We start from the raw sequence: 25,413 nt of genomic DNA, 5'->3' as shown, positions 1-25,413 counted from the left end.
CAGCAGAAACACCATCAGAAGCCTGTATGTGTGTGTGTATATAAATATATATATATATTATATATATATATATATATATATATATATATATATAAATATATATATATATATAAATATATATATATATTATATATATATATATATATAAATATATATATATATATATAAATATATATATATATTATATATATATATATATATGCACATTCACAACCTTAAGTGAGAAGTAAATTACTTCTAGTCAATCCTAACCTGACCCTACCTACACCTAAGATAGGTTAGATTTACTCCTTCCTTCCATCAAATACTAAAACAAGGCACTCAGTCAGAGTACATTCTTGAGTTCTATTTATTCCATGAAAACAGCCACTTCAAATGAGTTATAAGTAATTTGTGTGAATATTTGTGTACCGTAAATCAGCATATAACTTAATTCTTTAAGTGAGTGGATGAATAAATATTACAAAGAACAACAAGCAAAATAAATAATGAATGGCAGAATAGCACAAATGACCTAATATAAGAAATATTGATATTTTTTGCAAAGGCCTACTCTCATTCTATAATCAAGGATGTCAGAAATCAATGTGCATCACATAGGTCACATTGAAAAGGATTCTCTCCAGTGTGGGTCACCATGTGTTGTTTGAGATCACGATTATGTGAGAAACCTTTATAGTGGGTGATTTAAGCCTACGATCATGTATTTTTGGGTTAAAAGCATGAAACTTGGCTCACTTATAGAGTAACCCTAGATGTACATTTTGGGATATGGAGACAAGCTGTCAGAGTTCCCTAGTGGCCACAGCAGGAATTAACATCTTTTATATGGCAGACATCACAGAAATTAATAAAATAAACTTAAATATTTTATTCTTTAAGTTAGGAATATGAAACTTGGCAGACTTCTAAAACAATTAATAAGCTCTATCTCTTAATAATAAAAAACGAAATCAGAGCCCCCTAGTAACCAAAACTGCAGTTTTTGTTGTTGTTGTTGTTGCAACCTCTAAATGCAATTGTAAAAGAAGCTGGGCCTTTTTTATGCTTTTTGTCAATATAAAAGCTGAAATTTTCCACCACAATGGATCAAATATTTAATATACAAGTGTTCTTGAAGAAATATCTATCTGAATATACACAATAAACACTGCAGTTAACACTGAACATTTATTCCAATAAGTAAACAGACTGAATGACAGTTATAATCTTTACAAATGACAAAACAAGTTGTTTTGTTGTTTGTTACATAACTTTGAATTTCATAACCACTTGCCAAAATGAATACTGTTGATTTATCAAGAGGTACATTTAAGTCACAAAAAGTTTCAATTTAAGGTGCATAAGTTTGGAAACAGTCCCCCTCACAGTTGCACAATGCAGTGTATTTGAGCTGTGCTTTGCTGCATTTACACAGACCTTTGTAAGATTTCTTGCATTTGCAGCATATCAATTCATAGTACATATCATGTGCTTGTTGAATAGTCCACTTTGGTGTCCCCCTGGAACATGCTGCATCCCATTCCCATCCAACAAGCAATGGGCTGGGCAAGGCTGAGTTTTTCTCCAGGGATTGACCCCCACACATGTCCTTCTTAGAATGCTGCTCTCAGAGTGTGTTGCTTTAAAGCAGCTTCTGTAGGGGGAATGCTTTCCAGACACTTTGATTTCCTGGAGAACATCTGCTGCCTTGCTTCGTTGATGTTGGAGAGCTCAATGGTGCGGTCATACCACAGCACCACGAATCTCTCAATGAGAGCCAGTGAGCTCTCCGTCAACTGACATTGTGGATTTGATAGTGATAAGAAAGCTTCTGTGACCTGAGGGAAAACATACCATATCTTGCATACTTTGTTTTGCCTCTCCTGGCAAAGAAAGATGTCACATCACAGCCTGTGAAAGCATGGAAGAATGGCAGAGCCTGGGCCTTGGATGATGGCAGAGCAGCAATGATCTCATGAATGGCTATGTACCTTTGAGACTTTCCAGTCCCAAATGATATCCACAGTTCAGAGGTCTTAAACTGGTGGAAACATGCCACAGCAAGTACAACAACATCAGTGTCTGCTGTTCTGATGAGGATGCGTTGGTGGCCTTTGTTGGCAGCATCCATGACATGCAGTATGGTATGTGTGTATGCTTCCTCCTGGGTGCAAGGTTCCAGGAACAGCTTGTCTGTCACTGCTGCATTGCAGAACACTTGCTCATTCAGAGTACAGAGAACTTGTTTGTTGTCCTCCTCAAAGCCTGCAGTATGTTCAACAAGAAAACAACACAGGTTTGTTGTCATTATTGTGGAGAATACTCTGCTAGTTTCCTGGGATCTGGGTGGTGAGAATTACTTTCCTTCTCCCTGGTTAATGTCTTGAGGCTTTGTTCATTGTAGACATAAAAAACGATTTCTATTCTGTCTACTTTCTTCAAGATGTTTTAAATGTGGGGCATAAAGACTTGTGTAACATAGTAAGAGAAGGCCTCTGAAGCAACTGGAGTTAGAGAGTGCACCACCATAGCACCTTCCAGCACAACTGCAGTAACCTAAGGGACTGTGTGATCAGAGTTATGTTGTGCTAGGGAAATGCTGGTAAATTAGAAAGAACCCATTGAAGTGGTAGAACTGGGGTTGTGGTCAATGCTGTCAACAGCAGCTGTTATGAATGTGCCACTAGACAGCTGTGGAGGACACACAACCCCTTGTTCTTCATTCATATGGCAAACACTGTTTGCCACATCTGCAGACACAGAGAGCAACCTTGGGTATGAAATACAAAGAACCATAGTATGAAATGTGTCCCCCAGCTCACACTTTCTGGTTTCACCATGCACTTTTAACACAAGACAGAATGAAGCTTGGGTTTCACGATCTCTGTTGTGGCAGACATGCCCCATAACGAGAACAGGTAGTGACCTAGATTTTACTGTGTTGAAAGGAACTGAGATATTGTTAAAGATGCCTGTAAATCGATGCCTTCTAGCCCTAAATGATCTTTGATATTTGGACAATTCAGTGTCATGCTTATCAGTGAAGTCCATGTTGTTGGAACAGATTTCTGTTGACAGTTCTCTATAAACTGACCAATGAATATTTGCTTGATCTTGAAAATATCTCTGTGTATAATATTCGCAGCCTCTGCTAACAACATACCCTCTGTATCATAGTCCGTGTCCCATGCATGTTTTAAAGGACCAATATCTCTCGTGAATGCCAAAGCACTTTTCCTTTATCAAATCAGGCACTGCAGCAAGAATGCATTCCTTAAACCATGTTGTGTGCAACTGCCCATTCTCAGCACCTAGCTCTTCAATTCTATGCGAGCAGAGTTTTTTAAGAGCTTGTAGTTTGAACACAGGCCATGTTTCAGGAGACTCTAAATATGACTCAATGTATGATAGCTCAGCAAATGCAATGCCATGCATAGCACTTGACTCATTTAGATTGTCTTGATTTCTCTCATATTGTTTGGCACATTTGTAGAATTTTGCTAAGCAGAGAATGTGATATTGGGCCTCTATTGTCCCCATCTCTCCTGCAACTAGTTTTGACACCACCTCTGTATTGCTAAAATCAGTGGCAATTCTTCGGAACTACCCAGCTCAAAGGTTAAAGCCCTGTGCAGGCAAAATGACCCACCCTTCTCATAACAGAAGAAGCATATTGACTCAGTCATCAGTTGACACATGTTACCTAGTTTCGACTGGACTTGCTGTATCTTGTTTCACACTTGCACCTGACTGCTCTTTCAAGCATCCTAGTGTTAATCTTAGCTCAACAAGATTTATGCACTATAGTATTATGTAACAAAAGAGTTTCTTCTATACACCTTCATCTGACCGCTCAACATTTACTGAGAATGGTAGCTGGTTCATATCATGGAACTTCTTGATATTTTCAGCCATGTACTTGTACTCAACACCTTTATCTTTCCTCTTTGAATAAGCAGGATATTGTACAGGCTCATTTATCACTGCTTGGCATAGAAAAAACTTCTTCCAGTCCACAATAACTGGTTCTGTTTGACCACAAGTGTTGGGGACTGGTCCATCAATTAATTGAAATGACATCATTAGAGTAATTCAATACACAGCATTATCAACATAAAGTGTACTACTTTTAATGGACTTGCAAACCAATTAACTCAATGCACAACAGTATTAACATAAAGTGTACGACTTTTAATGGATTCGCACTGGTTATGCACTCCAGCTCATTGATCGGTGGTGGGGACAGCTCAGTGAGTTGAGCTCCACCTTGGTTCTTCTGCTGCTTCCCCTACTTATTTGTGGGATTTTCCACTGATGACTGCTCCTGATGTGGCCTGGACTACACTCAATGCTCAATTTTCAATGATATTTAGTCCAACACCATAGAACCTAAAAAGAAACATCACTTGTGCTATACACTTAAACACCTATCTATATATCAACCATGGTGCCCTTTAAAGAATGCGACATATGATTTTTCATTAACCTTGGTCATTAAGGGGCTCCAATTAGATTTTTTATTATCAAGAGATAGTTCTTATTAATATTTTAGAAACCTACCAAGCTTCATATTCCTAACTTAAAAAATAAAATATTTAAGACCATTTTGAATAATTTCTGTAATGTCTGCCACATGGTAAGATGTTCCTCCTGTGGCCACCAGGGGACTTACAACTTGCCTCCATATCCCAAAATATTTCAAAATATTTGCCTAGGGTTACTCTATAAGTGTGCACAGTTTCATGCTTTTAAGCCAAAAATGCACGAAATGGCTCCAGTGTTGGTCTCAGATCCCCCACTATATCACAAAGGTCACACTTGAAAGGTTTCCCTCCAGTGTGGGTCACTCTTTCTTGAGAGAGCTGCATTGCATAGATCACATATAAAAGGTTTCTCTTCAGTGTGGGTCATCACATGTCATTTGAGAGAACTCTGTAATGAGAAGGTTGCATCAAACAGGTCACATTGGAAAGGATTCCCTGTCGTCTGGGTTATCACATGTCATTTAGAAATCTTTTGTGAGGAATCTGCATCACATAGGTCACATTGGAAAGGCTTATCTCCAGTGTGGGTAACCACGTGTCATTTGAGGTCATGCTTATGTCAGAGAGCTTTATGACAAAGGTCACACTTGAAAGGCTTCTCTCTAGTGAGTCCTTGCATGTCATTCGAGAGCAATCTTTCCAGAGAAAGCTGTATCACACAGATAACATCAGAAAAGTTTCTCTCCAGTGTGGGTCATTGTGTAATATTTAAGACGACTTATAAGATTTGAGTGCCGCAGACACTACAAACAATTCTCTTTATTATATGATGATTTTACGGAATCTTCAGATACCTTGCCCAATGAAATATTCATATTTACCACTCAACCTAAAAGAAAATATATAACAAGTTCAACATCTAACTTCTTGAGAGCATGTAATACAAGTAACATGAGCATATACGTACAAATACAGTGGGGCATTAACCAAAATGCAGCAGGAGACAGTAACAAACAACTCATATTAAAGAAGAATCTTAATGAAAGAAGGAAATGAAAGGTTATCCATATGCTAAAAATGATGTGGTTGTGCAGAACATGAAACAAAACAGACTGCAACAGTAAAAATTAATCAGCAAAAAATAAAGAAAATGAGTGGCTGAATAAATACTGGTAAGGAATAAAAGACACAAGAAAAAGAGATTGTATAATGTAGGATACAATAGCATTGTTGGAAATAAGAAATATTTGTCAAATTATTTGCAGAGGATTACTTCACACCCACACCAATCAAAGATGTCATATATCACCATTTGAGAGATTCATGGAAATTGGATATCTTTATCTGCAGCAAGTGACTTGTTTTCCATTATGCAATTAACCCTCCTCCTCCCCTAACCTCAGGGTTGGCAGGAATACAAGTAACATTCCACAGAGATATCACCAGAATTATATAAATCTATAAAATGTTGATTTTTTTTTATGTCCGTGTGTGAGAAGTAAATTAATTCTAGATAATCTATCCTAACCTACCCATCACCACACCTAGGATAGGTTAGATTCCCTTCCATCAAATACTAAAACAAGGTGCTCGGGTGGAATATCTTGTTGAATTATAGTCATTCAGTGAAAACAGCCACTTCAAACGAGTTATAACTAATTTGGGTGAATATATATGTCCTGTAAATCAATATATGATTTAATCATTTAGGTGACTAGTAAAGTGAAAATTAATATGAGAATAATTAGCCACAGGAGTGGTTGAATAAAAATTATAGAGATGAATTTATATATATCTATACTGTATGTATGTATGTATGTATGTATATATATATATATATATATATATATATATATATATATATATATATATATATATATATATACACACACATATGTATATCTTGATGGCGTAGTTGGTTAGTTACTACGGCACTTGTCATATGATTGCTGAGTTCGAGTCCTCGGCAGTACCATATTTCAATTTCTGCATGTGGCCCCATTGGGTTTCCCGATGCTGATGGCTTAGAATTAAAGTGCGTTGCAGTTGTTTATATACATATATATATATATATATATATTATATAAGTATAATGGAGGACACAATAGCACAGATAACCAGAAATAAGAAATACTGGTGATTGAACGAGTAAATTTTGGCAGACACAGAACATCATAAACAAAACAATAAAATGTTTATATCTATCATCTTAGACCGAGGAAAAAATAATCTAGTCAGCCAAATCTTGCCTATAGCTATGTTAAGTTACAATCACCTCCCCCCCATCAACTACTCAAACAAGAAGTATGGTGGGAGCAGCTTGTTGAATTATGGTTATTAAGTTAAAACAGTCACTTAAAATGAATTACAATTATTTCATCATGAAAACTGATTTGTGCTCATGGCAATCTTACTCTTAAACAAGAAAACGCTATTTCTGGAACATTCTGATATAAAGTAAATTACTAATATATTTTGAGGCAATAGTTCCTCTTGGACTTGTGAGATATCTTGCTTTATGCATTTGATGTATTCCTGTCCCAAATAATGTATGATACTCCTGTAACTCGCAAACTTTGCATTAAAAAGAACCTCCCAAGAATATAGTAACCTAAGATATGTATTGCCTAATTTGTGGCTTTGTATCTGTGGTCATTGCATACCTATCATGCAAGAATGTACACAAATAATAATCATTTGACATGACTGCATTCTGCCTAACATACTGGCAATGCCCATATCTTATGCGATTGGAAGTAACATCAAACCAGGAAACATCCACTAATGAACAGATGAGGAAAATAACCTCTATCACAGAATAAATACATATACACCATTGACGACTGCCCAGAATAACAACTGTTTATTATTTGGATGACTGTTGCCCTTCCAAATTCTGTCACTTATTGATCTCACAGACGTCCCGGGAAGCTCAAAGATTCCTTAAAGTCTTATATAACTGCTCATAATATGAAGCACTTGTTTGTATTCAATTAATGCGAAGTGGATTTGTGGAGTGCATATAAAGAACTCGTAACCATATCTCAATCAATGTACAATGAATTGAGAGATCAGACAATGAATTTCTTAAATTGGATTTTTTTGACTGGGGAAGACGAAGTGTTGGCCCACCAAGAAAAATGTAAACTAAAGAATACGTCCATTTTTCTTTGCAATCCTCAAAAAATATATTTTTTGTTTATAAATATTGATGACACTTTTGGCCTGAATTAAGCATGTTTAATGAGTGGAAATACATATATAAAACATGCAAAATATACTTAAAAGTATTGATTTGTCAAAGACAATGTAATGAAGACTATTATTTAAACACATATTTGTATCCTTCATACATGCGTGTATTCATGCAATATTAAAATAAATATTAAAATTTACCACTGAGAAAACTGTATACTGTATACTAACCAAATTCGATTCACAAACTAAAGAAAGTGGCCTACTTAACATAGACATCCATAATGGCAGTCTTTTTACCTGCCATCTCCATGAGTTTTCTTTTGTCCAGATATCTTTTACATATGGCTAGGCACTCTTTTGAGAAATTGTTACGTATTTGGCACTTGCAGACGGTGTCTCTTGTTTTCCCAAGCTGAGGTCATCACTGAAAATAAAATCGTTGTGTGAGAATTTCTGCATGGGAAAGAAGAAATATAAGCGCTCATCTTCTTTGTGAATGGGACCTTAGATTTACTGAACAGCTTCAGATAACGTTCCTCACTATGGTTATCTATCATCTCAGGAGTATTGATATTTAATTGCCACCAAAGTCCCATAATCTTCATATAATTGATCCATATCCCTATTGCATGTCTTTATGGTCACTTGCCTGATTTCTGTGGCATTCCCGTTTCTCTGGTTGATTCTGCTTCACTGTTTAATCCCCCGACACGCTTCTCTCACTCTGGTATGCACGCTGTCGTGCACCCTCCGCCCACCTGTGACCTTTTTGACCCCGTGCCGGGGGTGTCAACTGTGCACCCTTATCTGCACCACATTCACACCACACACACCCTTGATCTCGAGATCAACCTATTCTTCGTCTTCTCCTCCATTTCCTACTTCGTAGTCCTGCAGCCATCTTGGAGGATGTCTGTCGCGCTGGGGTCTTCGGGGCGTCGCTCCCCCATTCACTACCGCGTCGTGACTCTCTTCCTCATTTTCTCCGTCACTCACCACACGACGAAGATCCAAGATATGTCGCGGCACTCCCTCGACAGAGATGTTCCGCGAATTTACCTCCGTTACAAAGCCCTCTGTGAGGGGCACCGTTCCTGCCTTCCGATAAGGGGGAGTTTGTGACGTTAAACCATATCATAAACCATATCACGATCCCCCTCGTCCAGTGTGACGTGCCCTACCATCCTTTGTCTTCACCCATACCCCTCCCCCCCCCCCAACACGCACACCTGTACTGAGGCAGGGCATTATTCAGTATTGGCTGGTAGCACCGGCCCTACCCGGGGATGTCGCCAATCATATCTAAATAAGGCTTTCTGTGAAACTGAGCCTTCGTCTTGGCCTGACCTAGGGGACATTCTATACCAGAAGAATGCCTCCATGGGTTGTATTAGTTCCCTATCGGCGATGGACTTAATCGTGCAATGGTGTCGTTGGACTATTACGTTTCCGCTCGGGCGGTGAGCAGCCCTAAAGAAACGGTACTCCACTTGTCCAGCGTTTCTTTCAACGCTCCCGTCCGAATCGCAGTGCTATTATCCATCAGGACTTCATCCACTGGATCCCGTTCCAAACATATCTCATTCATCACCTGTGATTTTTTTTTTTTTTTCGTCTCTTTCTTCAGCTCCCGCTAGATGGCGAAGTGTCCTGGGCCGCACTCAACCATCGATAAGTACATGCCCCGCCGATAGTGGGTTACATCAACCTCAAGCCTCCTCTAGTTCTCTTCTACGCTAAGTTCTCCCGCCGTGTGCGGTCTAGGGGCAGGATCTATTGACTGACATCAAACACACGCTCTCATCGCCCGCCGGACTTCTTCCCTAGTTATATTTGGATCAACTTTCCTTGCTAAGAGCAGTGACCTATCAACACCTAGGTGATGAGTTCTGTGCCACTCTTTTGCTTATAGGGACCCTGGGGCGCACCTTCTCCTCGTCCTGTTCTTCCGGCACTTTCAGTCAGTTTTTGTTTGCGTATCCGCGAGCGAAGCGAGGAGGACTGACGTCATATTTTTCTGGTGTTGGATCAAACATTTTGGTGTTTTATAATTTTTTGTTTTATTTGACCAAATGACAAGACATCTTGTCATCGGAGTTTAATGGGTTTATTAACTCCCTCAGGACCCCAAGGCGCCCTTTCACGATGACCTCTGTTGCCCCTTTCGTGCGTATTCTCTTCTCAGCCGTCAACACAGTTCATTCACCCCGCTACTGTGGCTGAGTCAGTCCTGATTTCGATCTCGCGTACCCCCCATTTCAGCGCTAAATTGACTCTATTTACAACTGCATCCAACTCCGATACGTTAATGTGATGGTAGTCACCTTTTTTTCGCTGCCACTCACCATCTTCGACAACCACACCTGTCTCTAAGATTACGCCGGTTGCTGTGCTGCTAGCATCACCCCCATTCTACACCTATACCCTGCTGTGGTGCATTCCACTATCCTCCCACTGGATCATCGTGCCTTATCCGTTGCACGACATCACGTATCATCGTGAGCGTGCCCTCATCAACCTCCTCTCCCCTGATCGCCTTTTAATATAACTGCATGCTACACGGAGCCAACCAGTAATCGGGTAATGACCAACCAATTTGCCACAAAGGGAGAAGAGCTCTCGATTGCTCATCTCGTCCGTTACGTTCAGGATCTCGTTGCCTCTCCTGAACTGCAGGTTTCCGGTTCAGTCTCTCTTAGTCGAAGTCCCAACTCCGTTCCTCCTTCCATCGCTTCCGGTTCCTTCGAGACCAATCTAAACCGAGCCAAGTGTTCCACTACGTCTGACGCCGGTACAACAGTATCACCCACCAGTATGTCATTGAAGTAGAAGTCCATGCCCTTCTTCATCCTTTCAGTCTCCTCCATTATGGTCTTCAGGGCCCTCGTCATTATCCTCGGAGCTGAGCACAGCCCAAACTCCAGTCTCGCCGAGCAATATGTTTTGCCTTTATATTTTATTAGTTGGTATTTCCATAGCTTCTTCGCCACGTGAATTTGTAGGTAAGCCACCTGCAGGTCTATAATTGAGGACGCCCCTTCATTTCATCAGCGTAGGGTCTCGTTACATATGTCTACAAAATCATTTCCAGTATGACACCTCATGAACTGGTTCAGTTCTCGGAAATCCAACACCGGTCGCACTTTGTTCATGGTTGGTTGCACCACTGCCATCAAGGGCAAGATTCCACCCTCCACCGGCTCCTCCCAGGGACTCAAAATTCCCTCATCAATGCACCACTCTACTTCGATGTCAAAGTCATCCCTCACCCCCTCTCTGATAGTCTGTTCGTAGCAGTCGACTTTTTTCTTCAACAGAGGTCAGCTTTTTTCAGGTACCACTCTACCTCCCACTTCTGTCCATCAAATTTCGCATGGAAGTCTTTGTCCTCAATTGTGCAAAGCATCGCCTTCTCGTCAAAGTCGAGCTTCGCGGCGACACTGCCCTCCATGGCTCTCATTGTCATTTATACATCCATTTCCGGCCCTCCACCGTCATTTCAACTTTCGTACTTTGTCTCCCTCCCGTCGACTGTCATCAGGGCTATCTCTCCCATTCTGAATTCTCTAATCAGGAACAACAATGGTGGCCTTTCAGAGCTCCCATCACTAGATGCAATGCTACAGTGCAATATATAATCCTTTATAAATAAAACGAAATAAGTAGAGTGAATAAACTTTAATAATAAAACTGATCATTTTTATGACAGTCGCATGCAGCATTCGAACCCACTGCATGCGACTGTCATAAAAATTATCAGATTGGTGTCGCTGTTACTAGCGAATTTCTCTTATAATAATAAATATAATAAATAATAATAACCACAATTGTGTGTCTCCTAAAAAAGCTCACCATCGAAGAAGCTTTAATGTACGTTGCCCTAACAAACTCAAAGGATGAATTACATACAGATAAATCAATTGAGAACTACATTTTATACAAAGGCACTTGAAATCATGGAGGTACGAGTATAGTGATATATCTCGGAAATTATGCGACCATTAAATTCTATCTCAGGAGGTACTAAGAAAGAATACAATCAAAATTGTTCCTAGATTCCACGATTTTTTTTTCTTGTCTCAGATAATGACAAAACCAACCAATTCAATTAATATCTTGGATTTATTCTTCAGCAATGAGCAAGTCACCATATTCAATCTGACATCATTCTTGAAAATGCTTCATTAAACTGTTGGTGTTGTATTTCCAGGGATTCAATAAATACTGTTCAATATTTTACCGTAGTTATATTTACAGTGACAAAAATTACAAGCACCAATGGCGTATATTCCAGACAACTTTGCAAAATGCTAAGATAAACACAACTATGTTATGACACGCAGATATCTATATCCACCAGTCACGCCATTAACATTCTCGATGGCTTTCCTTAATTACAAGAACATTCGTACTCTTAATGGAACACTCAATACCATTACGATGAAGCAAAAATGCAATTACACAATATGCCAATCAAAGGTCATTTAAATAACTGCACAACTGAGAATCAACCAACATTTAGAACTGACAGTATGCATGTGTGACGACTGAACCAAACAGGTCTATAACAGTGGATCAATACTTAGGAGCTGAGCATACCATCAAATAGAAAAGTTTGATCACTCAGGTCATACTAGAGAAGACTCTCAACAACATGGTCCATCACGCAAAACACCTTTCGTGAGGAAGTGTAAGTCACTACGTGAATTTGAAATAAATGTCTCGTGAGAAAGCTAAAAAATATATATTTTCCTGCATGGGTCACCACGTGACGTCTCATATTACTTTTTTTTCTAAGAAAGCTGCACTATGTGATATTTCAGATTAGTAAGATGCATTGTACATGTTAAGATCTAAAGTCTTTTCTCGAGTGTTGGTCATCACTTGATATTTGAGAGCACTCTTTTGTGAGAAAGCTGTATCGTGCAAGTCACACTTGAAAGGCTTTTCTCCAGTGTTGTCCAACATGTGATATTTGAGAGTACTTTTTCCTGAGAAAGCTACATCACACAGGTTTGAAAAGCTTCTGTCCAGAATGGGTCACCACGTAATATTTGAGAGCATTCTTTCCTATATAAAAAAAAAAAAAGCTGCATCCTGCAGGTCTTACTTGAAAGGCTTCTGTCCAATGTGGGTCCTCGTGTGATATTTGAGAGCACTCTTCCCTGAGAAAGCTGCATCGCACAGGTCACACTTGAAAGGCTTCTTTCCAGTGTGTATCATCACGTGTCCTTTGAGATTACCCTTTAGTGAGAAAGTTGCATCGCACAGGTCACACTTAAAGGGCTTCTCTCCAGTGTGGGTCATCACGTGATATTTGAGAGCACTCTTACCTGAGAAAGCTGCATCGCATAGGTCACACTTGAAAGGCTTCTCTCCAGTGTGGGTCATCACGTGATATTTGAGAGCACTCTTTCCTGAGAAAGATGCATGGCATAGGTTACACTTGAAAGGCTTCTCTCCAGTGTGGGTCATCATGTGATATTTGAGAACATTCTTTCTAGAGAAAGCAGCATCACACAGGTCACACTTGAAAGGCTTCTCTCCAGTGTGGGTCATCACATGATATTTGAAAGCACCCTTTGTTGAGAGAGCTGCATCGCACAGGTCACACTTGAAAGGCTTCTCTCCAGTGTGGGCCATCACGTGTCGCTTGAGGTTATCTTTTCTTGAGAAAACTTCCTCGCACAGGCCACACTTGAAAGGTTTCTCTCCCGTGTGGGTCATCACGTGCTGATTGAGAGAACTCTTTCGTGAGAAAATGGCATCGCACAGGTCACACTTGAAAGGCTTCTCTCCAGTGTGGGTCACCACGTGCTGTTTGAGTTTACTCTTATTTGAGAAAGCTGCATCACATAGGTCACACTTGAAAGGCTTCTCTCCAGTATGGGTCATTACGTGGTATTTGAGAGCGCTCTTTCCTGATAAAGATGCATCACACAGGTAACACTTGAAGACTTTCTCTCCAGTGTGGATCATCATGTGTTGTTTGAGAGAACTCTTTTGTGAGAAACTTGAATCACACAGGCCACATTGGAAAGGCTTCTCTCCGGTATGGGTCACCACGTGTCGTTTGAGATCACGGTTATGTGAGAAAGATTTATCACAAAGGTCACACTGGAAAGACTTTTCTCCAGCGTGGGTCGTCACGTGATATTTGAGATCACTTTTTTGTGAGAAAGCTGCATCACACATGTCACACTTGAAAGGCTTCTCTCCAGTGTGGGTCATCATGTGATATTTGAGAGCACCCCTTCCTGAGAAAGCTGCATCGCACAGGTCACACTTGAAAGGCTTCTCTCCAGTGTGGGTCATCACGTGATATTTGAGAGCACTCTTTCCTGAGAAAGCTGCATCGCACAGGTCACACTTGAAAGGCTTCTCTCCAGTGTGGGTCCTCATGTGATATTTGAGATTACTCTTCCTTGAGAAAGCTGCATTGCACAGGTCACACTCGTAAGGCTTCTCTCCAGTGTGGGTCAACATGTGTCCTTGGAGATTACTCTTTCGTGAGAAAGTTGCACTACACACGTCACATTGGAAAATCTCTCCGGTGTGGGTCAGGTGTTGTTTCTGATTACACTTATGTGATAAAGCTTCCTCAGTCATGTCACTCTTGAAAGGCTCCTCTCCTGTGCGAGTCCTCACGTGTCATTCGAGAGCACTCTTTCCTGAGAAAGCTGCATCACACAGGTCACTTTGGAAAGGTTTTTCTCCAGTGTGGGTCATCACGTAATATTTGAGGCGGCTTGCAAGATTTGAGTGCCGCGGACACCACACAGGATTATTTTTTATACAATGAAAATACGGGTGCTTCGGATACTATATTGAGATTTACCCCTTCGACCTGAAAGAAAATATACAATAAGCTCGACATCTACTTTTTAGAGCACGTAATAGGAGTAACACGAGCGTGTACAAACACAGTGGGGCATTAAACAAAATGAAGTAGGGGAAGGGAACTAACGACTCATATAGTTGTGTAGGATACAAAAGTATTGTTGGAAATAAGAGATCTTTGTCAAATTTTTGTAGAGGACCACTATTCACACACACACTAACCAAGGGTGTCATAAATCACCATTTGAGATATCCATGGGACTCTGACATTTATTTATACAGAAAATGACTTGTTTTCCATTTTTCGGTATAGCCCCCCTCCCCTAACCTCAGGGTTGGCGGGGAAAAAAATAACATTCCATAGAAATACCACCAGAGGTCTATAAAAATATATATAAGATACTGATTTTTGACATCCTTGTGTGAAAAGTAAATTACTTCTTGTCAATCTATCTTAATCTGTCCCTACTAACATATAGGTTAGGTTGGATTCACGCCCCCCGTCTATCAAATAATAAAACAAGGGGCACGATTAGAACAGCTTGTCGAGTTAGTTATTCAGTGAAAACAGCCACTTCAAATGAGTTATAAGTAATTTGCGTGAATCTTCGTGCCCCGTAGCAATCTTACTCGTAAATCAACATAAAATTTAATTCTTTACGTGAAAATTAATAGGGAAATAATAAGCCACACGGGTCAATGAATAAACATTGCAAAGAAAACGGAGCCACAAAAAAATTATAATAGGAGTATAATGAAGGGTAAAATAGCACATAACTAGTGAATTTTTTTTTTTTTTTTTTTACAGAAATATCACCCAATAATCAGGATTGGTGAGTAATTTTGGCAAAACGAATATAAATTTTTTATGTCTATCATATTAGAGAAAAAATCTAGTCAACCGAACTACCTATCTCTACCTACACCTAGGTTAGGTTAGACACCTCACTCCTCTTCCCCCCCTCCCTAAAACATACCGATATAAAGTAAATTATTAAATATTTTGGAGGCAATGGTTATTCTTTCGAGATATTTCGCTTTGTGTATTTGATGTCTTCCAACCACATAAGCTATGATACTCCTGTAACCTGCAAAATTCACAATATAAAAATTCCCAAGAATATAACAACCTAGAAACGTATTACTTAGTGGTTTGGCATCTACGGTCTTTGCATACTCACGGGAGAATATAAATGATTAATAAGCCATTGACAAGACTACATTTTACCTACGAGATTGTCTGTGCCCATATGCGATCGGAACTAATATCAAACCAGACAACATCAAGTAATGAACAGATAAGAAAAATAAGTTCCACCTGGTGGCGGTTAGCCAAGAATGTAAACAAAAATACGAGGGTGTATCGTAAAGTATTAATTATCACCCAGAAGTTATTCAGCTATGCCGATGAAATTTTGTCAGTGTAATCACTGGTCCTCATGTACATGATGGTGCAAAAAAAAATCTCTTAAGTTTGTTTATTTTTTACCGGTGGCGCTAGATGTCACTAACCTGAAAGATGAAGAATGAGGATCGCAGCGTGAATAAGTTCCTGCATTTGAAGGGTTACAGTGCCTGGCAAATCCATGATGAAATGAAGGCTGTCTATGGTGATGATTGCCTTTCATATGACACTGTTGTGAGATGGAAAAGGAATTTCCATACTGGCCACATGTCCCTCACAGACGAGCCAAGAACTGGACGATCATCACTTTTTGGACAGTGAGGCCACAGTGAAGAAAGTGGAGGATCTTATCCTCGAGGACCGACAAGTAACCATCCGTGTGATCATGCATGAGACTGGTCTTATTTACGTCAGTGTGTGGAAAATTATTCACAACGAACTGCACATGTCTAAGGTGTCAGCACGCTGGGTTCCACGCTTACTGCTGACTCCTCTCCAAAGTGGCGCCAATGATTTTAAGAGAACATTTTTCTCTATTTCATTTTTCTTCACAATTCAAACTCTGTAGGAAATAGTGAAAGGCTTCAGAATGTTGATCCATTTTACTGACAGCTATTTCAACCATTACAAATGGTCATCTTCTGGGCAATACATTACTTAAAGACAAACAAGGGTATAGAAGGCCGAGTAACAACGAGGTAACTTGTAATGCGGGAATCTGTCTCATCTAATAAGACGGAAAGAGCACCCGGGACAACCTCTTAGTCTAGACACAATCCTCATGAGGGTTTATGTCCCGTGGTGGAGGTCTGTATTTTCTACTGGAGGGGGAGAAGACATAATCAGATTATACCTGTACCTTTAAAATAGGCTTTTGTAAAGCGATGCTCACTGCTTCAGCTACTATCAAACTTCCATAATTGCTATGGAAGTTTGATAGTGGCTGAAGCAGTGAGCATCACTTTGTTGCACCTTTGTTTGAAGCATTAGTTGCTATTGAAAAGGGAAAACCACATTCTTTGATGTATTCCATATGTGTTTGTATAGGAAACAGTGCTAGGATGTTTTCATAAAGATCTTTTGTTGTAGTTTTCCCACATGTATGTAGACACTTTATTTAGATTGAGATCCAATGCTTCTAGTTCAGATAGTAGCTGATTTATGGCCCCTGATGATTAATCTCCATAAAAGTGAATGGTGCACTACCTTCTCAATATTAAAAAATCTCTGAAGTATTGGAAATAACTTTAATACATTTTTAAAGCATCAGTTCCTATTGAAAAGGAAAAAAAACACAATCTTTAAGTACTTATGTGTTTATATAAAATAGTGCTTGGAATATTTTCACACAGAGCTTTTGTTTTTGAAGTTCATTATAGTGATTCTCGATAAGTCATCATGAATTTCTGTCAACATTTGCTACACAATAATTCTGTATGACTGATGAGGCTTCACAGCATGATACACTTTACACATTTCTGTAGCCATTATTTTTTAACATTGAGATTATCAAGCTGGGCATATTAATGGCTAATAATAACAAACCCAAGCGATACAACTAATATTTTGGATTTGTTCTTCAACAACAATGAGCAACTCATCTTATGCCATCTAATATCACTCTTGAAAAAAATTCATTAAACTCTGGGTATTGTATCTCCTGGGATTCAATAAACACGGCTTAATATATGATCATAGTTATATTTACAGTAACACAAATTACAAGTAACAATGTCATAAATTTCAGGCAGCTTTGCAAATACTAAGGTAAACAGAAATGTATCTGTCATAACGTGCAGATATCAGGCCCCAGTCATGCCACTTGGCAATTTTCCATAATTACAAGAACATTCCTGCACTTAATGGAACCCTGAAGATTTTAATTATGAACAAGCAAAAATGCAATCACACAATAGACCAATCAAAGGTCACTCAAATGACTGCACAATTGAGAGTCAACCAACTAACTTACCAACTAACTTTTACAACTGACAGTATGCGTGTGATGACAAAAACAGGTCTATACAACCGGATCGATACTTAACCCATTCAACTCCGATGACAAGATGTCTTGTCATTTGGTCAAATAAAACAAAAAATCATAAAACACCAAAATGTTTGATCAAACACCAGAAAAATATGACGTCAGTCCTCGCTTCGCTGCGAGCGAAGCGAGGACCGGCGTCATATTTTTCTGGTGTTTGATCAAACATTTTGGTGTTTTATGATTTTTTGTTTTATTTGACCAAATGACAAGACATCTTGTCATCGGAGTTGAATGGGTTAATAGTTGAACATTCCGTCATAAAGAAAAGCTAAATCGCTCAAGTCACACTGGAGATCTTTCTCACCACTGTGGATCATGCAATAAATGAGATCAACTTTCCCTGAGGAACTATGAGTACATACATACATACATATACCACGGCTTTTTCCCCCTTTCAAGGGAGGTAGCCAAAAAGGGAAAGGCATAAAAACACTCCCACCCATTTCATCCCTAAATACAACTCCACACCCACACCCCTCCCATCCTCCCTCTCATCATGAGTGACCACATAATATTTGAAATGAGTCTTTCGAGAAAAGGGTGAAAATGCATCGTTCCTGTATGGATCACCACATGACACAAATATTACTTTTGTTTTCTGAGAAAGCTGTACGGCACAGGTCACATTTGAAGTGACTCTCCACTGTGGGTCACCATATGTCCTTTGAGATCATACTTTCTCAAGAAAGCTGCATCGCACAGGTCACACTTGAAAGGCTTCTCTCCAGTGTGGATCATCATGTGATATTTGAGTCCACTCTTTCCTGAGAAAGCTGCATTGCACAAGTCACACTTGAAAGGCTTCTCTCCAGTGTGGGTCATCACATGATATTTGAGACCACTCTTTGTTGAGAGAGCTGCATCACACAGGTCACACTTAAAGGGCTTCTCTTCAGTGTGGGTCATCACATGAGACTTAAGAGTACTCTTTGTTGAGAAAGCTGCATCACACAGGTCACACTTGAAGGGCTTTTCTCCAGTGTGGGTCATCATGTGTTGTTTGAGACTGTTTTGTGGGAAAGTTGCATCACACAGGGCACATTGGAAAGGCTTCTCTCCAGTGTGGGTCACTACATGTCGTTTGAGATTACTTTTAAGAGAGAAAGCTTTACTACACAGGTCACACTGGAAAGATTTCTCTCCAGTGTGAGTTGTCACGTGTCGATCCAAAGCAATTTTTTGTAAGAAAGCTGCACTGCAGAGGCCACATTTGAAAGGCTTCTCTCCAGTGTGGGCCATCATGTGATATTTAAGATTACCCTTTTGTAAGAAAGCTGCATTACACACATCACACTTGAAGGGCTTCTCTCCAAAGTGGCTTTTTCTATGCTGTTTGAGATTACTTTTTTTTGAGAAACCTTTATTACACAGTTCACATTGGAAAGGCTTCTCTCCAGTGTGGGTCATTATGTGTTGTTTGAGAGAACTGTTTTGTGAGAAAGTTGCATCACACAGTTCACACTGGAAAGACTTCCCTCCAGTGTGGGTCACTACATGTCGATTGAGATTACCCTTATGAGAGAAAGCTTTATTACACAGGTCACACTTGAAAGGCTTCTCTCCAGTGTGGGTCATCACATGATATTTGAGAGCACCCTTTGTTGAGAGAGCTACGTCACACAGGTCACACTTAAAGGGCTTCTCTTCAGTGTGGGTCATCACATGAGACTTAAGAGTACTCTTTTGTGAGAAAGCTGCATCACATAGGTCACACTTGAAGGGCTTCTCTCCAGTGTGGGTCATAATGTGTTGTTTGAGACTGTTTTGTGGGAAAGTTGCATCACACAGGGCACATTGGAAAGGCTTCTCTCCAGTGTGGGTCACTACATGTCGTTTGAGATTACTTTTATGAGAGAAAGCTTTACTACACTGGTCACACTGGAAAGGCTTCTCTCCAGTGTGGGTTGTCGCGTGTCGATCCAGAGCAATTTTTTGTAAGAAAGCTGCACTGCAGAGGTCACATTTGAAAGGCTTCTCTCCAGTGTGGGCCATCATGTGATATTTAAGATTACCCTTTTGTAAGAAAGCTGCATTACACACATCACACTTGAAGGGCTTCTCTCCAGTGTGGGTCATTATATGTTGTTTGAGATTACTCTTATCTGAGAAACCTTTATTACACAATTCACGATGGAAAGGCTTCTCTCCAGTATGAAATATCACATGTCAATTGAGAGCACTCATCTGTGATAAAGCTGTATTGCACATGTTACAATTAAAGGGCTTCTCTCCAGTGTGGTATTTTATATCACTCTTTCTTGAGAAAGCTGCACTACACAGGTCAAACTTGAAAGGCTCATCTCCAGTGTGGGTTATCACATGTCATTCATGATCACTCTTTCCTGAGAAAGTTGTATTGCACAGATCACATTTGAAAGGCGTGAATCATTATGTCATATTTGAGAGCCCTCTTTGTTGAGAGAGTTGGACAGATCACAATTGAGAGTTTTCTCTCCAGTATGGCCACGTGTAGCTTGAGAAAACTCTTTTATGAGAAAGCTCCTACACACAGGTCACATTGGAAAGACTTCTCCAAAGTGTGGGTCACCATGTGTTGTTTGAGAGAGCTCTTTTGTGAGAGAGCTGCATAACACAGGTCACATCTTGGATTACTTAAGATGACTTGTAGGATATGTGTGCCACACACACCATACCAGTTACAGTATATGAATATATGGAATATTCAAATACTTTTTCCAAGGAAATATTGGCATTTACCCCTCAACCTGAAAGAAAATATATAATAAGTTTGACATCTATCTTTTTGAGAACATGTAACAGAAGTAACACGAGCACATACAAATACAAAGGAGCATTATCCACAATGCAGTAGGGGAAGGGAACAAACAACTCATGATAGAGACGAAACTTAAAGGAAGAAGAAAGAAATGAAATGATGAGCATATACTAAAGTTGGTGCGTTTGTGCAGAATATAAATTAATCAGGAAACAATGAAAAAAAAAATGAGTGCCTGAATAAATACTGCAAAGATATAGAGGACACTAGAAAAGGAGATCAGTATATAATGTAGGATACACTAGCATGGTTAGAAATAAGAAATCTTTGTCAAATTTTCACAGTGGACCAATACACACACACTAATGTCATAAATCAACATTTGAGGGATTCACAAATAACTTATCTTCCATTTTGCAGTGACCCCCCCCACCTTACCTCAGGGTTGGCGGGAAGAAAAGTGTTATTCTGCAAAAATACTGTTATTCTGCAGAAACCTAAGAAAATATAAATTGTTGATTTTTGACATCTTTGTGTGAGAATTTACTTCTAGTAAATGTATCCTAATTTGTCCCTACCTACACCTAGGATAGGTTAGATTCACTCCTCCCTTCCATCAAGTACTAAAACAAGGTACATGGTTGGAGTAGCTTATTGATTTATAATTCAGTGAAAATAGCCACCTCAAATGTGTTATAAGCAATTTGCCTGAATCTCTGTGCCTCATAGCAATCATACTCATAAATTAACATAGCCTAATATTTAAGTTTTTAGGTTGTGGTGAATGATGCCATTTCTAGAACATTCTGATACAAATTATATTACTTGCTAATATTTTAAGAGTATGATAAAAATAGAGAAATACATTCAGGCATTAACCAAAGGGCAGCTAGGTAAGCCAACATACAACTCATACCAGAGAAGCTAAAAGAAGAAACTAGACAATTGAACAAATATCAAAATGATCAAGCACAGAAACTGGAAAAGTGAAAATTAATTATTAGTGAAATACAAAGCCACAGGAGTGTATGTATAACAACAATAATAATAATAATGATAATAATAATAATAATGATAATAATAATATGATAATAATAACAATAATATTACAATAATACTAATGATGATGGTAGCAGCAACAATAATAGTTCTAATAATAATAATAATAATAATAATAATAATAATAATAATAATAATAATAATAATAATAATAATAATAATAAATGGTAATAAATACAACAGATAACTGGAAATAAGAAATTTTTGTATTATTTTCACAGAGATCTACTCCAACTCAATTATCAAGGACTTTGGAAATCCATGTTTGTGTAATCTTTGCAAATCATTTAAGGTACAGTCACACTAGTCAACATATTGGTTGGATTCCGAGCCTAGGGATGGATTTCATCCAGGACTGGATGATTTGGGTTGGAATCCAAGCCACAATACCATTGTAGTCCACACCTCAAAAAAAGAAAGAAACTGAAGATATATGTTAATAATATTCATATTTACATTCAAAATATATGTATACAACTTATCCAGTAATATGAGATAAATTACTTAATAGTATAAAATTACCTTGAAATAGAAAATGAAAATACTGGAATGTATATTGTAACAATAATCAAACAGTCATTTGAATACTGCAGTATGTAAACATTGGTAATTTTTCTTAATTAAGCATGAAAATTCTTCTCATCATTTCCTTGATATCTACACTTTTCACTGTGATAGAGTGGAATACTGAAGTTATCCACGTTCTATTAGGGAAGATATGACCACAAGAGGTGCTCTGGTATGTGAGGCATCTTGACTATATTGAGAAATAATGATAATATAATCAGTCTATGGATGACAAATATCTTCCCCCTAGTGCTCAATAATCTATGTGTATGCATGCGTGTGTTCAAAATTATTTGAGATAAAATATTCAAGAGAGTGCTATAGGCTCTGCCCCCAAGAGTTCCTCATTCTGGATAGAGAGTGGGACTTCCTGTAACTCCTTTGTTGTGATTGGTGGGGCATTCTCTACACTGTAAGGCTGGATTTACACGTAACCACTTATTAGAGGTTGAACAAATGCAAAAGTTGGGCTGCGAGTTTTTCATTGACTAGTATAAACGTACCTTAACTGGTTTCCATTTATAGCCTACACACAAGACTGCCAAGTAATCGAGTAAACTTTGGCAGAAACAGCACCAAAAGCCCAAAAATAAAAGTAAAATGTTCATGTCTATCATCTTAGAATGAGAAAAAAATCATCTAGTCAATCGCACCTTACGTAGCACTACCTATACTTAAGTTAGGTTAGATTAACCCCCGCCCCTATCAACTACTAAAATAGGGCGCACGGAGGAAATTGCTTTAAAAAGAACTTCCCAAGAATATAGTGACATAAAAACCGTATTACTTAACTTACAGTTTTGTATCTGCTTATCATGCAAGAATGTCAACAATGAATATCCGTTTCGACAAGACATTCTGCCTACTATATTTCCAACATCCAAGTAATAAAAAGATAAGGAAAATTACCTCTACCATAGAATGAATACATGTACACGATTGAAAAGTACACAGAATAACACTTGCTTATTACCTGCATGATTATTGTGCTTCTAGATTCTCTCACCTCTTGATCTCACACGTCTTACGCAACTGCTTATACTATAAAGAATTTGTTTGTTTTCATTTAATACGAAGTGAACATGTCGAGTGAATATAAAGAAATCTTAACAATATCATAATCAGTGCACAATGAATTGAGATATTAGGCACTGAATTTTTTATAATGGATTTTCGTACCGAGGAAGACGAAATGGCTCCCCGTCAAGTAGCATGTAAACAAATATATATATATATATACATATATATGTATATATATATATATATATGATATATATATATATATATATATATATATATATATATATATATATATGTATAAAATATATATATATATAATATATATATATATATATATATATATATATATGTATATGTATATATATAATTATATCAGTGGCGGCGCCGGGGGGGGGGGGGGCTTGGGGAGGGCTTTAGCCCCCCCAAAAAAGTGGCCAGCCCCCCCATTAGCCCCCCAACTGAAATGAGCAAATTGAACATTTAAAACACTCATTGAAATAATTCTATTAAGTGGAATTTTTAATTGCCAGGGCTAAAGATTTGTCAGCCATCAGTGCTAGCCCTACCATTAACCCCCTCCCTTCCTGAAATGAGGATGATATATGTGTATTATCATATTATTATTAGCCCCCCCCCCAAATTTGCTCAGCCCCCCCTTAGCCTCCCCAACTAAAAATTCCTGGCACCCCCGCTGATATATATATATGTGTGTGTGTGTGTGTGTGTGTATGTGTGTGTATACACATAAATATATATACATATATATATATATATGCAAAGTAGACCACTTGGAAAAAGAAACTAACGAAGCAGAGCGCTTTCGTATATTACATCTTCTGAAGATGTAATATACGAAAGCGCTCTGCTCCGTTAGTTTCTTTTTCCAAGTGGTCTACTTTGCATAAGTGAACACACGTACCCGTGTTCTTATTAGCATATATATATATATATGTATATATATATATGTATATATACATATGTATACATATATTTATATATACATATATATATATATACATATATATATATATATATATAGTGGATATTGAATTAGCTCTGGTCTTCAATCGAACATGTCTACAAGAAAACTTACTGCCCATTTATACTAATATATATATATATATATATATATATATATATATATATATATATATATATATATACATATATGAATATATATACACATATATAATATATATATTATATCATATATGTATATATATATATACGTACATATATATACATACACACACACACACACACACACACATATATATATACATATATATATATATATATATATATATATATATATATATATATATATATATACGTACATATATACGTGCATAGATGTACATATATATATACAGACGCTCCTCTACTTACGCTCATTCGTTTTGCGTTTCTTCGATTTTACGTTTGAACTGACTGTGAAAAAATGTAAAAAAAAAAATTTTAGTGAATTTTTTAGTTTTTTAGTAAATTGAGGAGCGTCTGTATATATATATACCGACCACAACTACGAGTACCGTAACAAATTAGAATATGGTTGCATTATTTGAACTATTTTCTTTAAAATGTGTGATTTTCATGTAAATTTACCAAAGAGAAGTTACGTTTTTATCCTCTGGAAAATTACCGACCACAGCTGCGAATATCGTCCAGCCCGCCATCTATGATCACTGGTGGTATGAATCAAACTTCACTCTATTAAGTTTCTTACCATTGTGTTTTAAAGGGGGAATAGCTCTTGGTACGTTTACACACACACACACACACACCCGGTGGCGGATTGGTAAGGCACTGGCCTCACAAGCCGGAGAACCGGGGTTCGATTCCCCGGCCGGGCGGAGACAAGTTGGGATTGTCTCCTTTCACGTGTAGCCCCTGTTCACCTAGCAGCGAGTAGGTACGGGACATTAGTCAAGGAGTTGTGACCTTGCATTCCCGGTGTGTGGAGTGTGAGTGGTCTCAGACCTACCCAGAGATCTGCTAATAATGAGCTCTGAGCTCACTGCCGTAGGGTGGTGTCTGGCTGTCTCGAAAAAGAGGCTGCAGCAGATCCGAGGTG

The 25,413-nt window shown here is 38.4% G+C and overlaps 2 protein-coding genes across 3 annotated transcripts in view; both read right to left on the bottom strand.

Moving 5' to 3' along the window:
- Window positions 1–11,432: 11,432 nt before the first annotated feature.
- Window positions 11,433–25,413, bottom strand: part of LOC143030363 (uncharacterized) — a 57,226-nt gene continuing 43,245 nt past the window's right edge. The window contains exons 4-6 of the mRNA XM_076193514.1: window positions 16,017–16,138; window positions 15,584–15,592; window positions 11,433–14,307 (exon numbers count right to left, since the gene is read on the bottom strand). Of these exons, the coding sequence (XP_076049629.1) occupies window positions 12,771–14,307; window positions 15,584–15,592; window positions 16,017–16,138 (1,668 nt within the window). The 3' untranslated portion in view covers window positions 11,433–12,770. The remainder of the gene's footprint in view (window positions 14,308–15,583; window positions 15,593–16,016; window positions 16,139–25,413) is intronic.
- Window positions 18,161–25,413, bottom strand: part of LOC143031594 (uncharacterized) — a 33,973-nt gene continuing 26,720 nt past the window's right edge. The window contains exons 1-2 of one of the 2 annotated variants that reach the window (XM_076195660.1): window positions 23,293–23,507; window positions 18,161–20,682 (exon numbers count right to left, since the gene is read on the bottom strand). In XM_076195660.1, the coding sequence (XP_076051775.1) occupies window positions 18,578–20,032 (1,455 nt within the window). In that variant the 5' untranslated portion in view covers window positions 20,033–20,682; window positions 23,293–23,507 and the 3' untranslated portion in view covers window positions 18,161–18,577. Of the gene's footprint in view, window positions 20,683–23,292; window positions 23,508–25,413 lie in introns of those variants that run through there. The other variant, XM_076195661.1, reaches the window with a different exon arrangement.

This window comes from Oratosquilla oratoria, chromosome 12 (assembly GCF_046742065.1).
Source record: "Oratosquilla oratoria isolate Oo_2021 chromosome 12, ASM4674206v1, whole genome shotgun sequence".
NCBI lineage: Eukaryota > Metazoa > Arthropoda > Malacostraca > Stomatopoda > Squillidae > Oratosquilla > Oratosquilla oratoria.
Note: the sequence above shows the minus strand (reverse complement) of the source record. Positions and strands in the feature narration are given on the sequence as shown.